Source organism: Passer domesticus, chromosome 1 (genome assembly GCF_036417665.1).
Source record: "Passer domesticus isolate bPasDom1 chromosome 1, bPasDom1.hap1, whole genome shotgun sequence".
NCBI classification, from domain to species: domain Eukaryota; kingdom Metazoa; phylum Chordata; class Aves; order Passeriformes; family Passeridae; genus Passer; species Passer domesticus.
In genome coordinates, this window is record NC_087474.1 from 121,348,302 (window position 1) to 121,369,750 (window position 21,449).

The 21,449-nt window shown below is 35.3% G+C and overlaps 1 protein-coding gene across 3 annotated transcripts in view; it reads right to left on the reverse strand.

The window, feature by feature from the left end:
- ST18 (ST18 C2H2C-type zinc finger transcription factor) overlaps positions 1-21,449 on the reverse strand; it is a 168,188-nt gene that overhangs the window by 47,989 nt on the left and 98,750 nt on the right. For all 3 annotated transcript variants that reach the window (XM_064386178.1, XM_064386179.1, XM_064386185.1), the window contains 3 exons: positions 20,552-20,606; positions 18,612-18,642; positions 2,779-2,969 (listed from right to left, as the gene is read on the reverse strand). In XM_064386178.1, the coding sequence (XP_064242248.1) occupies positions 2,779-2,969; positions 18,612-18,642; positions 20,552-20,606 (277 nt within the window). The remainder of the gene's footprint in view (positions 1-2,778; positions 2,970-18,611; positions 18,643-20,551; positions 20,607-21,449) is intronic.

Genomic DNA, 21,449 nt, shown 5'->3' on the forward strand with positions numbered 1-21,449 from the left:
GCATTTTGGGTCATTTCCAGTTTACATAATTGTTTGGTTCAACTGTTTGTTATATGTTAAAAGAAAATATTGATTAATTCTTATTCTTCTTCAGAAAATTGGACTCATGCAGGGAGAGGTGGCCTTGTGCACTGTGTGCATAAAGTTGTATTTAAAGAAGTGTCTATAAACCTTCGTGTAACTTTTTAGCAGCTGGTCTAACACCACACACATTGCAGTGTTCTGAACAAAGTATGCCATCTTTTCACATCTCAGCAAGTAAGAATGATGATTTGGCTCTATAACTAACTTTAGTCAAATGGGTTTCCATTATTTGCTCTTCTGCCATTTGGAAAATAACAGAATCCCATCAGTGGGTAATTTCAAAAAGTAACAAGATCGATCTTAAAAGAAATCTCCTGCCCATCAAAAGAAAACAGACCAAACAAAATGTTCAATGGTAAAATGTTTTTTTCAGTTATTTTTATGTGTGAAAGTGGAAAAATAATATAAGTTCATGATAAATTTTTTTTGTTTCTTAAATAATCAGCAATTTTTAAAGCAATCTTTAAAAATTTGTTGTTGAATCAGTCTTAATGGTTCAGCTGTCCCAGCTTTGCTTTTTACATCTACAGGCTGTAAATTTACTTTTAAAATAATCAAAACTCAGCTTAGTTTACAGTTGCATCAATCCATGAACTGAATCATTAACTGATCAACTGAAAAGAATCATGAGTTCATAGTAAAGTGAGCAATATTACTCTAAGAAATCCCAAGTACCTACAAACACAGACCAAATGTATGATTCAGTGAAGTTTGTTTTGTAGCTGGTAAAATTTATGCAAAAGATGCAGGTTGTATTATCATTGAACAAGCAGGTTGGAATATATCATGTTGGTATCAAATAAATCTTTTCAAAATCAAGTGGAATTTTCTGTTTTGGCTGAAGGGCATGGTTTCCCTACTTTTTTATCAATGGATCTGGCCCAATACTTGCCCCTTTTTAAAAAGAGAACCTTAAAAAGTTAAATAACTTAGGTTTGTGCCACAGTCTACCTTTACACCCATCATAGCAATTTCCCTTCATCGAGTTCTTCAAGATGTGCACAGAACAGAAAAAGGGGAAGAAAAAAGATGTTGCTGAGTACAACTCTGAATGGTCAGGAACCAGGCTGAATCAACACAAAAAAATTAACTAAAATCCAAATATCTAAAAAAAAATTAAAAAAGTTAAAACAAGCAATAACAAAACTCCAAGACAGGAACCATACAAGAACTCTTATTCCAACAGATTTCCTTCTGGTGTTAGGAGCTCGAAACACTCCTGCAACCTGAACAGGCACTGAGAGGTATGGGATTTTTAAATTGATTAATTTTTCTTAAAAATGTCACCCAAAAGACAGAGACATTGTATATCACCTTGCTGATTAATGATCTGTTTGAAGATGGATCTACCTTCTAGACTTTCACAGCAATGGGATGCAGACCTTTAGAAAAATCTCCTCCTAGAAGATTTAGAAGTGACAGATGACTGAAAACTTTGCTGTTACAGAAATGCCACAAAGACCTTCACTGATTTTGGTGGAATCAGGATTTGACTCTTTAATATGAAAGACATTCTTCTTCCTCTTCTTTGTGTTTAAAGTAATCATATGTATAAAATTTGTGGGGTTTGTTTTGTTTTAAGGGATTTCAATTTAGAGTGGATATAAAAAAAACCACAAACTAATCTCAGATCATTGTCAAATAATACCCCAGGCTGGAAGGGACCTTAAAAGACCATCTAGGTCCAGTGTTTTGTGGTAAAGGGATCCTAGATGATATAATCGACCATCCTATCCTTCAAAAACTATTGATAAGAATAAACTGTGTGGAAAATAAATTATATTTTAATTCTGATAGCAACCAGCCAATGAGTGACATTTAAGCTCATTCAGTTTATATATTAGCTATGATTACTAATTTCCCAGGGCCAGATCACATTTCTTTTATTTTAACCTTTGCTGTGTGCAGGTGACTGCTAATGTCTTCCTGATATCTTCCATTGATATCTTCTCGCTTGTCTGATTAACTATTTTGGCAGGACTTCTTGAACAAATATGTGAAAAAATAATTTGGTTTCAGACTTTTTGTTCAACTTGAATATATATATATATATATATATATATATATATATATATATATATATAAATATGTATGAAGTATTAGAAAGGAGCAGTAATCAAATCCTACTATGGCTATATCTTTCTGTCCCCCATCCTTGTCCATATTTCCAGCATACACATTGTAGAAGCTGCTATAAATTGTTGGATGTGTTTGGCTTACCAGTGTTGGAATAACAGGTATAAAAGTGCTGAGTCTAATAATCGTGTTAAACAGAACACACACAGCAGTCACACGCATGAAATTGCTTTGCTAAATGTTATAGTCAACAATGTTTTGCTAAGCATTATTTTTCCCTCCTAAGAGCTCTATATATTCCAGAGAAAATCTGCTCTTCAGAAACGTGTGGGGTGGTGGAGGGCTTAAGCTTGTTCTTTCACAGAGGTAGTGGAGAAGCAGATGCTGCTCCATATGTGACCTGCTGCAGTAGTTGTCTCTGTGTGACCTGCAAGGAATTTATTAGACCCCAGGAGAAGTTATTGTACAAAATGAATGGAAGTATTATGGTTAAACCTGGAGAGAAAAGCACCATTAAAGCTCTTAGAAGTCAAACATGTCTTGCATCCTCTTTCGAAATACCATTTTTTTATCTCCCTTCCTGTGGAATTCAACATCAAGTGGAGTTCAAGCAACTACCTGGAGTGGAGCTGCTTTCGAGGACACTGATATCTTCCTGTAGCTCTGTTCTGTCTTCATTTTCTTCTTTGCATTCCAAGCTGGGGCTGTAGTGGCGGGGTTTCATTAACAGGGACTTCCTTTTGTTGACAGGAACGCCTGATATCTGATCTTCAGCTTTTCTCTTCTTGGCCATGGAGCATTTGTACGCACTGAAACGATCAATTGCCAGGGACAGAGAAAAAATGGGAGAAGTGAGGAGCAAACAGTTTTAAAAATAACACCACTCTATAGTTTAATTTGAAGTATAAAAGTGAGAATTGACAAAATGTTAAATCACTTGCAGTTTCAGCAAATTATGTCTAGCAGATATTTAATTTTAGCTCAGGTACTGAAAGTCCAGGCCACAGGCAAGTCCTGTTTCTTTTCAGTGGTGCCAAAACCTTTTTGGGGGAAGGGGAATGAGGAGTAAGAGAAAACCAAAAAAATTCATAACCCAGAAACTTTAAGGAAAGGATAAACAAAATTGTAGCCCATGTTGATAATCCAGGAAAACAGCTATAGGGAAAACTATACCACCACTTGTATTACAAAACCCTGAGCCTTTGGTCCTTAACCTTCACATCAGTATGAACGTCCAAGTACGCACATGGAGTTCAACAGCATAAAACTTGTGAGAAACACACTGTACGTTGATAATGTTGTGCAACACAGTTCTCTCTTTCAATATTAGTCCTGAGCATTGGTTTCATTTAATTTACTCCAGCCATAAGAACCTGGTTTAAGCTATACAGTTCTCTGTAAAGACGATGAAAAAAGGCTCCTGCAAAGGGCTATTCATCTCACTTGAAGCTACTTCTATGTGGTAAAAGGGGGAGCTATCCCTGGGAAAGGTCTTATCCAGTTCAGATGCCTAACTTTCAGATGAGTGACAGGAGGAGGAATGGCAGGAATTTAGAAAGGAAGATCTTTAGCAGGTTTAATATACTTTTTTTCGGCTCCTAATAGACCCATATAATGATCTGAATATTCACTTAGTTCTAAAGTTATTCCACCTAACCTTTGTCGCTGTACAAAACTCGATGGCATGTAGGTGTTGCAACATAAGACACTTGCCCAAAGAGGCTGGAATCTTCAGCACTCTTTTCTTAATAATTTTTCATGTAAGTGATTTCACATGATTTTATTTTTCTCTCTCACAGCATACTAAGAAATTTTTTGTGGTATGAATAATACTGCTCATATTATATCTGTCAGAGAGGAGAAAACTGCATATATGGATCTGTGTAATCCACTCAATGGTTTCTCCACCTTAGGTACCCCCAGGGTGCATTACAAATCTGCACACTGCCCTCAGGTGATGGATTTTGCATTTGGCTCACTGACTTAGCTGCAAGATTTGCAAGAAAAATCCATGTATGAAGAGAACTCCTATTGGTTACACATATAACAAGCTCAACAACATAACTTATCCTCCCAAGGTATCTTATGTGCACTAAATTGGCTCAGGTTCCGATTGTTTTGGATGAAAGCATGTGACTAACTTGAATTTTTTGTTAAAAAAAACAAAAACAAAAACAAAAACAAAAAAACTAAACCCATTTTTTGGCTAAGCACATTCTGGCAATCCCTCATTGCAATCATAAAGGACAAGTAAATACAAAGATCTGCATTTTAGGGGGAATGATAAAGTTTCATCATATACATCTCAAACACTAGATATTCTTGATCTTCTGAAGGCTAAAACACTATGGGCATGTGGAATCCAGGAATATGGGATGGTAAGCATATGCTGTAGTTGAATAAGATATGGCTTCTGTGTTATTTCTCTATTTATGAATAGAGGATAACATGAATGTCATAATAAAGGTCAGAACCAAAATAGAATTAGTGTACCTCTGGAAATAATGCCCATATAACAGATATCAGAGGTGGATGCAGTGTCAAAAAATATGCATAATTTGATTCTAAGGAAATACAGTTACTTAGTTCATATTTGTGAATGGCATTTCATACCAGTCATATTATGCCAGGAAAATTGAATAATAGACAGATGTTTGAAATCCCTTCATACACAATTGTTTTTATCAACCAAAACCTTCACTAGGTGTGCTTTTGATGTCTCTCATTTATTTGTCAAATTAACCTCCAATAGCTGCTGTGAAAGTGTTGAAGATATGTTGAATTTCCAGTGTTTAATTCCCCTTTGACAAAACTACAGCTGTTTCTTACACCAGAATAATTAATGGATTTTTTTGGAACAGGAGATCCAATTGGATCATGCAATATGCCCTCCTGTGCAACACAGGTCACAGAACTTCATCTATTTATTCAGCCTTAACCCTATAATTTGTCTGAGTATTGTCAAGATTTGACTAACCTCAAGTTAAGGGAAAACGTGTCAATGTGGTAAATTCGTTGCTCACTGACTGCAGTCTTTTTCTAGTAACATAATATTACATATCCGACGTTGTGGACTGGCATAACACTTACTCAACACGTTGGTTTTTCCCCACAGTGGAAAAGGGAATCAAACTCAGATGTCAGCAGACCACGGCCAAGAGCAGCGTGGGAGTGCTTCTGCCTCCTGGCACCTGCAGATCTGCTCTGGGAAGTGAGAGCACACGAATCCCACCTAATAGATCCACCACAGTTTACAGCAGTAAATCAAAAGCTGCTGCATCAAAGCTGGGACAAGAGGCCCACAGATCCCTGGGAGCACACTGTTAGAAAATTTCTTCTCTACAAAAGACTGATGCATTAGCTTGTCCTTGTATAATTTTCTGTACACGAGCTGTCACTCATTCAGATTTTCTCCACAGGTCCCACAATTTTTTAAAAACACAGAAAATTCAACTATTAGTAAAATCATTCCTGACACCATTTTGATTACAAGAAGTTGACAAACATAGTTGTCACTTATTTCCTAGGAAATTTAAATTGCTCTCCATTCTCCAGGAAGAGATTTTTCAGCCCTTGCTTTTGCTGATGGTCCTTTAAACTGCTGGTTTTGAGTTTTAATTGGAATCTATTAGTTTGCAGGAACCAGTTTAAGGTTCTATCACATCAGAAATTCCTCTCCTTTTCTACCTTACAGTGCTTAAAATGAAAAATTTAAATAAAAGGAGAAAAAATATTAACAACTGGCAACTTTTTCAAATACACGTGATTTGCTAAGGTTTTGATAATGGAAAACAGGAATTTCAGTACTATGAAAATAATATATTTGTGCCTTTGTAATATTCATGTCATGCCAATTTCACCTTTGTCTTTAAAAGTTTCTGTTTCTCTCTTACCCTTGTGTGCATTCATACACAGACTCACATGTAGGTTATCACTGATTTGTCAAGCTGTACTTTGTCAAGTGGTAAACCTATAATTTAGTTTCTCTATTACTCATCTCTTAAATTCAACATCTAATAGTTTTGTTGCTATTTCTCAATGGCCTGCTTGTTGTCATGGAACACTGATTCAGCTGTCAAGGTTATTTGGTAATCCAAGGCTCATAAAACAGGAGAAGCTCTTTTTGTTATGAGCCCAAAGCCAATACATAGTTGGGGTTTTTTTTCCAGTTTAACTGCACTTAAAATTTATGGGTAAAAAATTATGTCTGTATTATCTAGAATGAGCAAAGTTTTTATTATATCTTTTTCAGTCAATGATTCAGTTACCAAAATCTGTATTGTGTCAATTATCATAGTATGAGTCAAGAAGTTAAAATCTATTACATTTAGGATCTTTCTGCATATACTGAAAAAAGCTCCAAGATAAATCATTCATAGATATTTTATACCTAAAAAAATTTTGGGGGGATTTAATTGGTCATTCTCTTTCCTTTATTTCTTCTCAGATCACATCTTGCAGACACAGGCAGTATACAGGCAGTACTGCCCATTGGATCCTCACCACAAAAAAAGTCTCAGAAGAAATAAATGCTTTAAGCAGTCCCAAACACATAAAACTTTTCTTAAAACTGGCCATATTTGGTTTTTTGTTATTTGTTTCTGGGGGTTTTTTGTAGTTTGTTTGTTTTGTTGATTTTTTGTTTGTCTGGGGTTTTTTCTTTTTTTTGTTGTTGTTTTTTTTTTTTTGTGGGGGGAGTTTTTTGGGAGTATTTTCTGGGTTTTTTTGGTGTTTTTTCTTGTAATTGGTTCATCTAAGTGATGTATTTGTCAAGCCTTCAACCTGGCCTTTAACCATTTTGTAGCCAGCAAGGATTTGTTGTAGTTAATCTGCTGGCAAGGCTTCCAGATCTCTGAGGATTTTTTCTTATTCACAGTAGCCTGCAGATTGGCAAAGCATGAAGACAGAGCAAAGAATTGCCATAGTTGGTAAAACTAGGGGTACATTCAGCCTGAAAATTGGTGTTTAATATGCCTGTAATGGATGCCATATAAAACAGTGGGGCCAGAACGCACCACATCTCATGTACACTTAGATTCAAGAGAGAAAATAAGTGCTTTTGAATATCAAGGCACTTATATTTATTTTCTACTACTATGTAAGGATCCCATACCTTATGTGAGTTTGTGCAAGAAAACTTAGTGGAACTTTTTAGTTGTGGAGAAAAGAATTTTAAATTAATAACATGAACTGGTGTTTGACTCTGCCTAACTACTGAATTACAGTTAAAGGAGACAGCATCTTCTGATGTGCAGAAGCATTTGACTTCACACTAGTATTTACACAGAGGAAGGAGGTCTAACTATTCCTTAATCATATTGTGGTTAAAGATATTGCCAGATGCATTAGACCTTAATTAGGTTTTGTTTTTTTTCTCAAACTTTCAGATGCCCTAAGACAATGTAGTCAAATACTACATTTTCCTGACAGGAGGGAAGAATTGCTGTTTGAAAATTTAGGGACACTTGCCACTCAAAGATGAAGCAGTAACATACAAGTGTCTGTCGTGGTTGGGCTTTCTTCTAAGAATTTTAAGAATCAGAAGTATCTAAGGAGGATACATTTTGAACACCTCCCCATCTTAGTCTCTCTTTTATATCAGTTCGTTTTCAAAACCACAGATTAACTGGATTTTGTCTAATTCTTTAGCACAAGTGCTTCCTAGGGTTTAGGCTACAGCAGTGAAAATATCAGATCATCTAAAATCACTCAAATTAAAACTTTGAGTTCCTCATAAGCTGATGACAATTAGAAGAATTTACTAGCACTGGATACAGAAAGGGGATGATCTGCTCCTAGGATGGATTGCATATCAGTTCAGGTTTCATTTCTGATGTAATTTACATCAGCTATCAATGACAGAGGTTCATGAAAGGAGCTGTAATGTCAGAGTTCAAAAAAGAGTGCTGGTAGCCTCATCATTGCAATTGAAAACCCAAACAGGTGTTGCTAATTACAGTAACTTCAGAGGGACAAGAGAGGCTGGGAAGGGAGAGAGTTGCTATGACTCAGTGGTTTGTTTTCACATTAAAACAGATTTATATTCCACTTTCTTAATTAACTCTCATTGTTTGTGAAGAGTGTATGTAAATCGTGTAGCTCAGTGAGAGTGTTGTCAGCTCAGGTTTCTCGAAAAAGGATAATAGACAGAAAGATGGTATTAACAGTTTCAAGAAGTCAGAGTCTCCACAGAAAGTCTGAAAATCCACAGCTTAGGGTGGTGTTTTCAATGCATGAAATTGCTTACTGAATATGAAAGAATTCACAAAACCTAACTGTATACAAAATAAAATCCTAGCTTCAGAAAACTAGATACAAGAGACTTTAAAAAAACCAGATTGGTCATGGATTATATATATATATATATATATATATATGATTATATATATATATATATATATGTGTGTGTGTGTGTGTTTGTATGTGTTCAAAATTATAAATATTTGAATATTTTCTAAAAGAAAGAAAGAAAAATTCATCACTTTGAATCATGGACACTAAATTTACAAGGTTTATAGACACTTGGAAAAAATGACAGCTAAACAGTAATTCTGCTTACTCTATCCCACTCTAAAATCCATATATTTGCTGGATTTAAAATTAAGAAAATTTTCTCAAAGCATATAAAGAAAACTATTTGTGTAATAAAGAAGGATTTCTTGACCCATTCATTTTATATTTTTTAAGAAAGATACTTGATGAGATGCTTTTCATAAGTGAAAATGTCAGTTAAGAAAAGGCTGTAATGGCTTCAACCCATTTGTGTACCCTTCAACTCTCAATCTCAGAAGGATTTGTCTTTCAGTATCTCCTCTTTTGTCTGCTGTATGGATTATTAAAAATGTTAATTCATTATGTTAGGATTTCTACTGCACTGCGTTCTGATGTTCCATCCCACAATGAATTTTCCAATTCCAAACTGGAAATCAACGCAAAATCAAATGAAACTCTGCTTACAGAGGTTTTGTATGTCCATGAATTTATGCCTCAATAGTGGAATATGATGGAGGGATAAAAGAAATCACCATTCTACCTACTTAAAATAAGTATAGTAGGGTTGGTGAACTGTCAGGTGATGGAAAATTGCCAATGTCCATAAACAACTGTTTGATTTGCAAGTTATAGGTAGCCACACGTCCACTACCTGAAGAACCTCAAGTAAGACTTTGACTGGCAGCTGAGAAAATTGCCATCAAGGTTTGGGCTAAAATTCATTAGTAGTTGAAGACCAAGTTAAATCAGAAAACAACAGTTTTCTTTCTAGCTATTTTGAACAATTTTTACAATTGCTAAAAATATCCAAACATGCAAATAAAAAGTTATGGATCTAGGTGAAAATATTAAAGAAGTACATTTGTTAATTCTGATATGAGATTTTACAGATGAAATTTTGAAGGCCAGTCCTGGAAAGGACCACTGAATTGTCATCACTGACAAGAAGATAAACATGTATTTGCCCCAACTGCTCATCTGGAGACAAAGTCATTTGCATCAATGGTTTCTTCTACTTTATAGAATTAACCAAGCTACAGGATTACTTCAGATAATTTATAACATTTGGACTCTATGTCTGAGTGTATTGTATTTTACTGATACAGACTAGGAGATGAGAAAAATCTGGAAAAATATGCCAGCTGGAAACTCCTCAAAAATAAATTTGTGAAAGAATTCATCAGGTAAAAAGCATTTTCTTCCACAACCTTTTAAAGCATTAAAATGGTAAGAATATAAACCAATAAAATGTGTTGAAAAGAATTGCTCTTCATTTGGACAGAGAGAATTCTTTGCAATGAAGCTATGAACTTGGAGGAATTACTCCAATGGTATTTAAAGAAGACTGGGCTGATTCTCATTTTTAAACAGCACACACAACACAAAAAAAGAAATGCATGTCATTCTTTTGTAACTCACACACTTGGCTTGGACAGAGGCTGTTCTCGTGTCCTGTAACACCATTCCAGAGTTAAAGAACCTTCTACAACTGTGAAAGTTTAATGCAATGCTCTTTTTTCAAAAACACCAGAGTCGTGAAAAGTTCAGTCCAGGGCTGGACCAAGATGAAAGGAATGGGCATGAGATATAGATGGGAAAAAGATAAAAGGGACATTTTTATTTATGAACACTAATATAGAGAAAAACAAGATCAGTAACTCGGGGGTATTATATGTCTTCTATATACAGAAATGGAAGGTTTAGCTAGAAAAAAAGGAACAGAACTGGACAGATAGTAATGTAGAGAAAATACAGTATCATAACAGAAACCTGGCTAGAGCAAGATATTAAAAGATGTATTTTATTTTAAAAAGACATATAAGGAAAGCAAAGGAACTGTCATAGCCTTGTTGATAAAAGAGGATTTATTAGACCCCATAAGAAGAGGCTGGGGAGAAATGGGTAATGGTGTTGAGTTGTTATGTACTGAGCTTGGAGATGTTTCAGGCAGTAAACTGAATGTTACAGGCCACCTGACCAAAAAGAACAACTGGACTGTGAAATGACTGCGCAAATGCAAAGACACATGTAAAAAGAGTGGAAAAATGGTAAGTCAGCAGTAACAGAGGAAAAAGACATTCAGTTATGATTACATGTCTCAAGCTCCTGCCTCTGTGGACAAAAATTTCAGGCTGCAAGAGGTTGATGAAATGGCCTTTTATTTCTCTTTTCAAATATATATATACATATATATATTTATTCAACTTATTTTATTATTTTGCCAGGATTCTCCACAAAGGAAAGGCAACTCCGAGAAAGACAACAGGGATTTAACTTCTCTGATTTTCTTGTTTTCAGTTAACAAGCTTGTAGGATCATAAGGATATTCAGATCATATGAAAAATATTACATATAAACCCTCAGTTTGAAATACTATATCAATTAAATGGATGACTTCTTCAGAGTGCCATTCCATAAATCAAGAACTCAACATGGTTAAAGTTGTATGGCTGGACCCCTTTCTAACAGGTAAGTTATTTTTAGTAAGAGTTAGTTTAGGGAAAATTTAGTTATTATTCTGTGGAGCTCAAGAAATTCTTAAACTCAGTAATATGAATGAATGCCCAAGATCTGGGCCAAATCCAGCCTCCCTAGCCTCTTTTTCATTTACTCACTCAATCTGTCCAGGTTCAGTAGGTCAATAAATTCCAGTGGGACCCAGGCCAAGAATTTGGCTTAGAATGGATTAAGTTTCTAGGCAAATCTAGAGATCATCCACACAACCTTTGCATTCAGAAAGCCTTGCACATGAGTGGTCAGCCTACTAGCACCAGTACATGCTTAAATAAAAAGCATATTGGTAACTACAGTCTGGTTAAAGAAGTAAAGAAGATCAGCTTTGTGGGTCCTTTTTGGTTTTTTGGTTTTTTGCCAACAGAGAATGGGACTGTAAGCAACTCATTGTCAGGAGCCAGTACTTCCCTTTAATGTAGCAGGAGGTCCCATGGCTGCATTCTTTCCCTTTCCTTGCTATCTCCAGGCTGTACACAGTCTGTTTCTGCTCACTTTTGCTTGGCTGAATCAACCCTTGACATCAGTCAGAGGCAGCAATTCAGCTAGCCATAATATTTAACTCATGATTGATATATATGAGGCAGAAGTTATGGGTTGGCATTTCCATCTCTATGTGGCTTGTGGTCATCTACAGGGAAAAGATCTGCCATAAGAGGAAAAGAACATTTGGGGCTGTAATGTTCTGATGCATTCTGTCAGGCAGCAGAAGGCATGAAGGCATATGCAACCCTAAATTTCTGTGTAGGTTTGGGAGGATAACATTTACTATGTGCTGATAAGCACAGAAGTTGTGATTGGGAAGACAACGACTCATATTATATATTAAATAGCATAAAAATTTTACTCCAAGGCAGGGAATATTCTAAGATACAACTAGGTCTCAGGTAGAAAAAAACCCTGAAAATAGCTATCTCAATCTAGCAGCCACAATAATGTGATGTGGATTTGACCTATATTATAAAAACCTCTTATAGAAAACCATAAATTTAAACTAAATTATAATTAATATTTTTAATATTAAATGGAGGCTTTAAGTAAAAAAAAATAATTCTAAAACCACAATCAAATACAATAGCAAAGAGAAAAAAGACACTGAGACTGTGGATTTTGGCTAGAAATCAACATAGTGGACATCAAAAGAGGCCTATAATATGCTAGAAATATATCTAATGCAGTTGTTGTTTAACAGAGCTGTAAAAGTCACCTATAAAAAGCAAATGCACATAAATTATCAACTAAAGCAAGCCAAAATAGAAATCTGAACATGAAATGCTGTCTCTAAAAGTTCTAAATAAATCCAGGAAGAAAAGATAGAGGTCACAATATGTAGATCAAAAGGTCTGAACATGTATAGGAATTAAGAAAATTATTAATCATAATTAACAGCTTCAACCACAATTATCTCAAAAGAATTATGAGATACAGTTCTTATTTAAACTATCTTATTGGTTATTCAGAACAGTTCACTGATATTTAAGTCAAAGAACTGTAAATCCCAAGCTTACTTGCAAAATGTTTAAAGTCATAACTTGTGATCAACCAGAACCATGTTATCATTTACTGAAACAGAATGGTGGTTCTTATTACCTTATTACTTTACATTCAAAGTGACATTTTAGTAAGAGTGAAAAAAATTATCTTATCTCTATACACAAGTTGCAAACATTTAATGTAAGCCTTAAACAAGTCACATGAATATTGAAAGAAGAAAACTTGGAGGTGTTTGAATTTTGACTTTCTTTCTGTGTTTTTCTGTTGTTAACTGTTGTCTTGTTTATTGGTTTAACAGTACTGAAAGAATAACTTGGTTCTGAACTATGAAAGCACCTGGTGATGTAAAAAAGTCAAAAAGCCTGAGGTCCATCAACTCATTCAAACTCTAGAAAGGAGGAAAAGGAATGAAATGGAGAGGCAGAGAAGGGAGAGGAGGGATGACAGTTCTGTAGATTTCAAAATTTGATGGCTAATTAGAGGGTGACGGGGAGGTGAAGGAGGAAACAAGGGAGGAACTTAGACATGATAGACTATAAACTTGATTGCCATTACAATTTTAATTAATGCTTGATTTTTTTTTAGTTATGATGACTATATTGACATACAGGATATAATAAGGATAAGTGAGTTCTAACACTATTTTTTGTCACTACTTTGACTGTGACAATATACTGTGACTATATACTACCTTTGCCTTGCAGTAAATGGCACCACATAGTGATTGTTCAATGTTTATATTTGACTGTTCAATGTTTTCTATCAAACATCAACTACAAAACCATTTTTGCTTAGTGTAAAACATAGATTTCAACAGATTCTTTGAGGAGTCTAAGGTCTAGCACATCAGATGAAGTTCCTTAGGAACCTAACAATGTTGTCGGAAAAGAATAGTAAATGAACATGATTTAATGGGACTTTAGGAAAGCATGATTCATAATAACATGACAGACTTGCTTGTACCAGAAATCATGGAGTAAGAGGCAGAGGTTAATATTTTCAGCACCCCATAACCATTTCAATTTCTACAATGGCTAGGGCAGGGAGTAAGTTCTTTTTCCAAGCTAAAGAGCAAGCAGAAGATACTCTAACCCATTCTGTTAACAGATCTTGTTATATCTTGGGAATAGCTACTCTTAAGATTAATGCCCATTGTTTAATTGAAGATCAATTATCAATAGAAACAGCATGATACAGAACTTTGACTCAGGTGGAATGTTTAATCCAATATGTCATGGAGAAATACCTAAATGCCAAGGTGGCCAGCTCTGCCCCAGCCAGTTACCATCATGGGGAGCACTGGGGAGAAGGGCTGGAAGTGTATGCTGTCAACATCCAATCTTCAATTGCAAATAAAAGACTTTCTGTGAAGCTCAGACATGTCTGGCAGTAGCTATAACTACTGACCATCTTCATTTAACATTTACTGCTAAGTCTGTTTGAATTCAGACTTACAATTTGTTTCAGCAAAGCACATTAATGACTGCAAGGGTCCTACACTTTCTGCCAGTGGAGACAGATGAGACACCAGGAAATGCAAGAGTCCACCTCAGTTTCTGTTCCAAATGTGCTTATTCAGGATTATGTCAAACGTGCTTTTCCACAGCAGTTTCCAGAAAATCAGTCTCTGACCAGCTCCTGTGGAAACCAAAGCCAAGCCCAAAGGACAAACCTGACAGGTTTTCCAGATGCCAGCTAGGAAAAAACAGATTTCTCAGTCTCTGTCTCATTTCTAAGCAGTGCTGTGGGATAACACTACTGTGAAGGTGATAGCTACACAAATCAACCATAATCTCAGTTCTTACTGAGGAACACCTTGGAGCCTTTTTTATGTGATTTTTCTTCATGTGCTCAGTTCTTCCATCATCTGAATACCACTCTCACCTCCTTCTCCAGTCATCTGCCATACTACTTCTATTTTTTCACACAATACTTCTTAAAAAAATCTGCTTACTTTATGAAGTTCAGAAAAAGAGTTGCCAATCAGTCCTTTCTAAATGCAGCTAGGCATGAACAGGCCTTTTTGTTCATGCCATGAGCATTTCCTTACTAGCCAAATTCCCTTCTATCTACCAAAATCTCTACCTTCATTCTATTACTGGCTGAAACAGAGCTCAGTTATAATTGCATGCATGCAATTTAATAGTTCTTAGAGGAAACCAAGAAAATATTCAGCAATGTAGAATAAGGAATAACTACTTCAGTTAGTTCAGTACTTTTTTGATGTTGTCATATACTCGTATACAACTGTACATGAATCTACCTCTTCTAACATGGCAGGTAAAGATAAGGAATACATTTTAGTAACACAGACTTTCTGAGCTACTTCAGTTCCATTGCTTGCAGGGTTGCTTTGCTGTTTTCTCACCCTCCTAATCAATGGGCAGCCACAAAAGGGTGAATTGTTCAGTTACTATTTCTAACAAGGAGACATCGAGATAGCTTTGCGCTATTAGTCCTCTCTCTGCTAAAGTGTTCTAGATACTCATAACTCTGTGCATTCATAATGAACAGTTCACTTCTCTGAGTGTCTAAAATGTCTTGAACAAGAATTCCAGATAAAAAAAGTAATTTTCCTTACTTTTGAAGAAGTGATGCAACAGTGCAGAAAATAGGGAGAGGTATAACGATTCCTGTAAAACAGCAATGCTGTTCTCCATGATTTGAAACACCTTGTGGGCTCTAAATTAATCATCAGTGACAGAAGCCCAAAACACTTGGTTTCACCTGTATCTAACTCAGAAAAGGTACCCCTTCTATTCAGATATGGATTTAGCCAAACTGATCTATTCTTTTGCAATTCTGTGCTTGGATCAATCCAATTTGCTCTTCCTTGGTCTGACCCAGATGCCACTCCATAACCTACAGATGGTTCATTGTACTGTATCCCATCTGTTAAATAAAACACAGTAATGAGAATACATCACTCCAATATTCCTCACTTTACTTTGGTTTCCATTCTAATCCTGAACACAGCTGAAGGTCCTGGTCCTTTCAGTGGTCCATGACAAAATTGTCTAAGAGAAGATCTCTTCATTCTGCTTCTCACAACAGAGCTTCTATGCCCAAAAAGTGTCAGATTCAAACTTGAATGTATGCAACAGAGATCTCCCGGCTTCAGCACTCACTTCTACCACACATTGTTTTTTACTATGTTTAGCTTGTGATAAAAAGATTCATCTTTTTTTAAAGTAGCTTAGCTACCAATGGAAACACTACAGCAGCATATTCCTAAATAAAAAATTAAATCATGTTGTTAACATACAAATGATCAAGTCTTCAAGGAGTAACAGTTCTGTTTTGAAAGACTTACTAAGTTTAGCATACTATGCTTCAGCACATACAGTAGAAACTGTTAAAATAACCCTAATAAATTTGAACTAATAACACAGAAATGTTAATAGTGTTCATGTATAAAGAAAATTCTTTATATTTTACTGAAAGTTGGGATTCCTTAGGGCATATACATATACAAAATAAATGTAAGTTTGACACGTAAATCATTGATCATACCTGGAAGAAAAGTCTGTTCTCTGAAAAGGCAGTGCAGTACAAGAGAATTTTTAGTTATTTACTAAGAAAGAAAAATAATTCTAAAACCATGCTTGTCTCTTAAGGTAATATCTTTATGCAGAAATGTGGTCCTATTTTTCAGGAGAAGATGGATGATAACAACAACATTAGCCAGTTTTCTTATTAAAATCTTGGCTTTCTCAAAATCAAGAAATTTTTTGGCATGGAATTCTATCAAGAAATACTTCAATGCCTGAAATTTAGAAGAGAGAAATTTTCATGCTTTATTGAATTTAATTGGTGGTTGAAACTCTTTGTTTTGCTTTTCATTTATTTTATTCTCTACTTTTGTGAAACAGGAGTTACAGAATAAGAAAAGGCTAATAAATGCTCTAGAACCAATCAATGTTATGAAATTAATAATAATACAAAATGAGCATGTAAGCTTATGTAGTGTCTTTCATGTAGAAGTATCCCAAGGCACTTCGTAACAGAAACTCAATAAGGAGTGCAAAAGTGCTTTGTCAGATAGGATAAGCCAGGGGAAAAGGGGAAATTAATTAAACATGGATTTAAATTTCTCAGCCAACACAGCATTTAGAACCTTGGTCACAAAAGACAGTGGTTCCAATATCTGTATCCAGGGAACAAAACAGACTATTTCAGTCTTTAATTCTTGAGGAATGTTCAGTAGTTTTCCCACAAATGGATATGACTAACAGGAATGCAGTCCCAAGGCTGCATTTCCAAAGAGCAATCCCTGCCTCTCTCCCTCTACTTTTTCATGGACAAGTAGATCCGTAGAAGTTGATCACCTGACTTGTTTGCCAGTCACTTGACTCTGGAGATACCAAATACAGAATTTGGTACAGCAGAAATTATAAATACCACATTAAGGATGGGATAATGCTTTTCTGTGCTGTTTAGCTCACTGTTTTAAACCAGTGTATGTTTCCTTATAGAGGTAGTCCACATCTCTGACAGAGTGGTCTGCTGCACAGTAGTTCTTAAGACAGCATGTGTTTCACAGGGTAAAATAAAGTTGCTTGGAAAAAACTATAGCAATCGATAATACATAAATCACAGCTTCCCTGATGTTGCAGAAACTTGCACATCCTCTATTTTTCAAACATTTTTCTCTTAGGAACACATGGACCATCCCTTTTTTTGGATGGTTGCCTCTTCGGATTAATGCATCCTTCTGGTGCATAAATTAGCGATGCACAGAGGAAAAAAGGAGAAGCACTAAATCTCAGGAAACTGAAGCCATACAAAAAAATGAGATTCACAGCAGAGCTGAATGAGTGACTCACCATGAATAATTTATCCAAAAAGTTAGCCTACACTTCTGTTCATGGAGTAGCTATAAGAAGCTTATAATTTCCTCGGTTTTATTATAAAACAAAACCTTAAAATATTGTAAGTCTTCACTGTAAATAATTTCCCGTAAATATTTCATGTCCTATTTTAAGAGATTGGGCATTTTTGGTTGATCAAATAAATCACACAATGGTGTTTCTCTTCCCTAGATGGATGAACCCACAAGCACATATTTTGGATGCCTGCTAAAGCAGCTCAGTAATGTGATGAAAAGTGAGTGTAGGGAATATAAACTAATTTACAAAAAAACTCTAAAGATCTTTCTGCAAAAATGTTTTCCAGTATTTACACTGAAGCTGTTGTGAATTGCAATTCTGATTAATAACTCTAGGAATTTGTAGGTACCTCTAAATATTTTCTTTCTTGAAGATTTGGTAAAGAATAATCTGTTAGTCTTTCCAGAGTTTAATCTAAGGTTTTGGATCAGTGATTAAGATTTGGTGCATGCATAGGTAGATTAAAGTAGTAATGTTGAAATTTTACAGATATTTGCAGTCTGAAATATGCTTGTGCAGTTTGTGGTTTTTGAGTGGACTGACATTCTTTGTGCAAGTTTGAGAAATACTCCCTGCTACTTCCATAAACTATGAAACCTCAATAAATACTGAAGGAAGAATGAGCCATTAGTGCACTTAAAATTTACAGGGGTGTACACATCAGTTTTATAAAAGCCATCTAGTAAAATATATTAATAAATCTTGTAATGTTCAAATATTGAAATACTATAATACATACTACAGGAAAAAGAAGAGTGGAGATCTGAATATTCACCAGAAATTATTTTGTTTTGTGCCCTGACACAGGCTGAAAATAAAGTCAACATACCAGAATCCTGCCCACTTCACATTATGTTTGATTATGCCTGCATAATTATTGCTAAAATTTTGCTTTAGTTTTTTGTATATCTAAAAAGTGAATCTGCATATATTATCCTTTTTCAGATCTAGGCTAAAGCTTTACAAAATAATTTGTTTGATTCTTTATTTTATAGCAGTAGCAGTGGTATAAATTTGTCAATATAAGAAAATAAAACTGAAAAAATAAACAACATAAGTTCTTACCTGAGCTCTTGAGCTATAGAGTCCACTTGAACTGTTAATAAAAGCAGGAAAGAATTAATTAGTTTACACTTGCAGACTTGTTCTTTCTGCAGCCTTGCACCTGCCTATCTGTAATGACAGGGGAGTGGCTATCAAAACACAGGTGGTTATTTCATGCTAACCACAGGATTGTAGCTACTAGTGACAAATGCTGAATGGAGGTGTAATTGTCAGTTATTTTAGGATGCATAAAACCTGGAGTATGATGTTCAGTGGAACAATAAGGAAAATAATAAAAATAAAAGTAAGATCAAAGATCCTTGATTTTCCTGAAAATAGAATGCAAAATCTCTAATTTTCAGAATTTAAAATTAGTTGGGGAATTGCAAAGGCTGGTGTTTACAAATTCCTGCTCACACAGGAGTATACAGCATATTGACAAGGCCAACAGGTGTCTCAGGATTACTCATATTCCAGAGGCAACTTTTGTTGTTTTCACTTCTGGGGAAAATGTTCTTGATATATTAATTGTTATAAGAGTATATGCACATGTATAAAAACAAGGAGAAAAAAAAATTCCATAAGTTTTAAAATTGTGTTATTAGCCTTTTGAGTGAAAGGGTATGAAACCCCAATCAACTACAACTGAAGTTTGCTATGCCAGCCAAACTCCTTTAACTCACAGTCCAGACCAATAGAGAAGACATGCCCTAATGCTGAGGTGTGAACAACAGAGAACTTTACAAGTTCTCTGTTTGGTACTTTTGAAATATATATGAATTTTATATTCATTTCAGTGATCACCAGTGAGGGTTGCATCAAAATTTTGATATGACAATGATTATGTTTTTTAGAAAGGATTGTCTGTATTTATCCCCTTATCTGCAGTTACCTCTGTCTTTCCCTGAGTGAAGTCTAGCACTTTTTTCCCGTTTGATCATTTGAAAATAGAGAAGTAATGCCAAACCTCTCTAATTTTTCATTCTGACCATAACTTGAACACAAAGACAAAATACTAGCAATTCAAATTAGTGAGTTGTGACAACGAGTAGTAGTCTGTCTTGCACGATCCTGAGAATAAACAATTCTCATTAAAATTAGAGTGAAGGATAAGTGCTTTGTGCCTCTGAAAATTGTCATAAGCAAAAATATTCACAGGGTAGGCAAAACTTTGACATTTATTTTTAAGTATATCCATTTTTCACTTGTTATCAAGAGTCACAAAAAGTGTTATGAATTAAAATAAAAAGTTGTTTTCCTGGAAGGGCTGTACTGCTAGTCAATCATGTTTTCCAGATGTTGAGATCATTAAGGGCCTGTTTATCTCTCTGTATTGCAGTTCCATCTGTTCCTTACAAAAAGAGGGAAATACAACTGTGTCATAACTTTGCAAATGGAACATGAACACCAATACCTAAAAACCCCACGAGATTCTCTTCTGCCACATACACCTGAAGCTTTTGATTAAAGAATATTTACCTCTGGACCATTTACACAACAATTTTATAGATAATTAATGGCAATAGACAGAAAAAAAATTCAAGTGGCTGAGATAAAGTTTTGATATGCAATTTTTTAAAGCATCCGTTCAATGTTCTACTCACTGTGGAAAATAATTTTGGGGATTTTGGTTTTTGGGGGGTTTTTTTGGGGTTTTGGAGGTTTTTGGGTTGCTGTTGTTGCTGTTGTTTTTGTTTTGCATAATAAAAAGTGTAGCCTTTATTGTCTTTGAAAAACAACTCAAAGAAAATAGCATCAGTGGATTTTTTTGGCTTTTCTTTATACCATAGCTAAAACCATTGTGCCTCTTAATGCCAGCAGTCTGTGTCCTGCCCTGATTAAAAAAAGCAGCCGTAAGGAAGCTCCAGAGTCTCTCAGTGCACATTAAGGACTGTGCACAGGAACTATGATATTTCATGGTGTTCTGGGCACAGGGTCGTGGAGTGTGCTTGCTAACTCACCCTTGGTTCCTTTGGAGCGTGTGCGCAGCTTTTTATTTTCCCCATCTGCATCCATCTGTAATATTAACACAAGGTCTTTAATTCATACCTTTTGCCATTGAGCAAAAAAACCCACTCCAATGGTGTTTTTTTCACATTTCCAAAGGCTAGACAGTAATAGAAAAAAAAAGAATAATCATGCCTTATTAATCTTGTCAAAGAGATAAAAAGCCATCTGTGAATATCTAGTAAATACCTAGGAGATACCTTTAATGATGCAGATTTGTTTAATAAAGTGATAGTTATGAGTGACTCTGTAAGGTTTAATGATGAGGTCTACAGGTGTTAGCTGAAGGCATAAGGTTAGAAAGAGTAATGCTGCATGAGTGCTGCTTTCAGCATCCACCTCCTGAAACAAAAGGTCCCAGAAAGCTGCCGTGACTACAGGAACCCTTCATTTTCATTGTAACTGAGGCATAGGTCTATAGCTATGTTGGAACCCCATTTCTGACAACTTCATCCTTAAAACACGAAACCTTCTTGCTTTACAACGCATAACTACACATATACAGCATTGAAATTCTTCAACTCTTAATCAACTAACTATTTCTTTAAGAAGTTTTGCTTGAAGAGACAGTGAGTTACGAATTTATAGAAGATATTTTTGTGAGAATGTAGTGTCCAGATTTCTATTTTGCACGAAATAATACCAAACCCAAACAATCAAAAAGCTCAGACCCCCAGAAGTCAGCTGATGTCATAAGTTTTCTAACTGAAATAAGAGAATCCTTTCAAGATCAGCTGCCATCATTACACTTTTGGCTACATCTAAACCCAAACTGGAAATATGCACCTTCTGGTCTTGGATGTGGCCCAGACACATAATTATAGGGGTAGGCTTTCAATCCATGGATTTTAT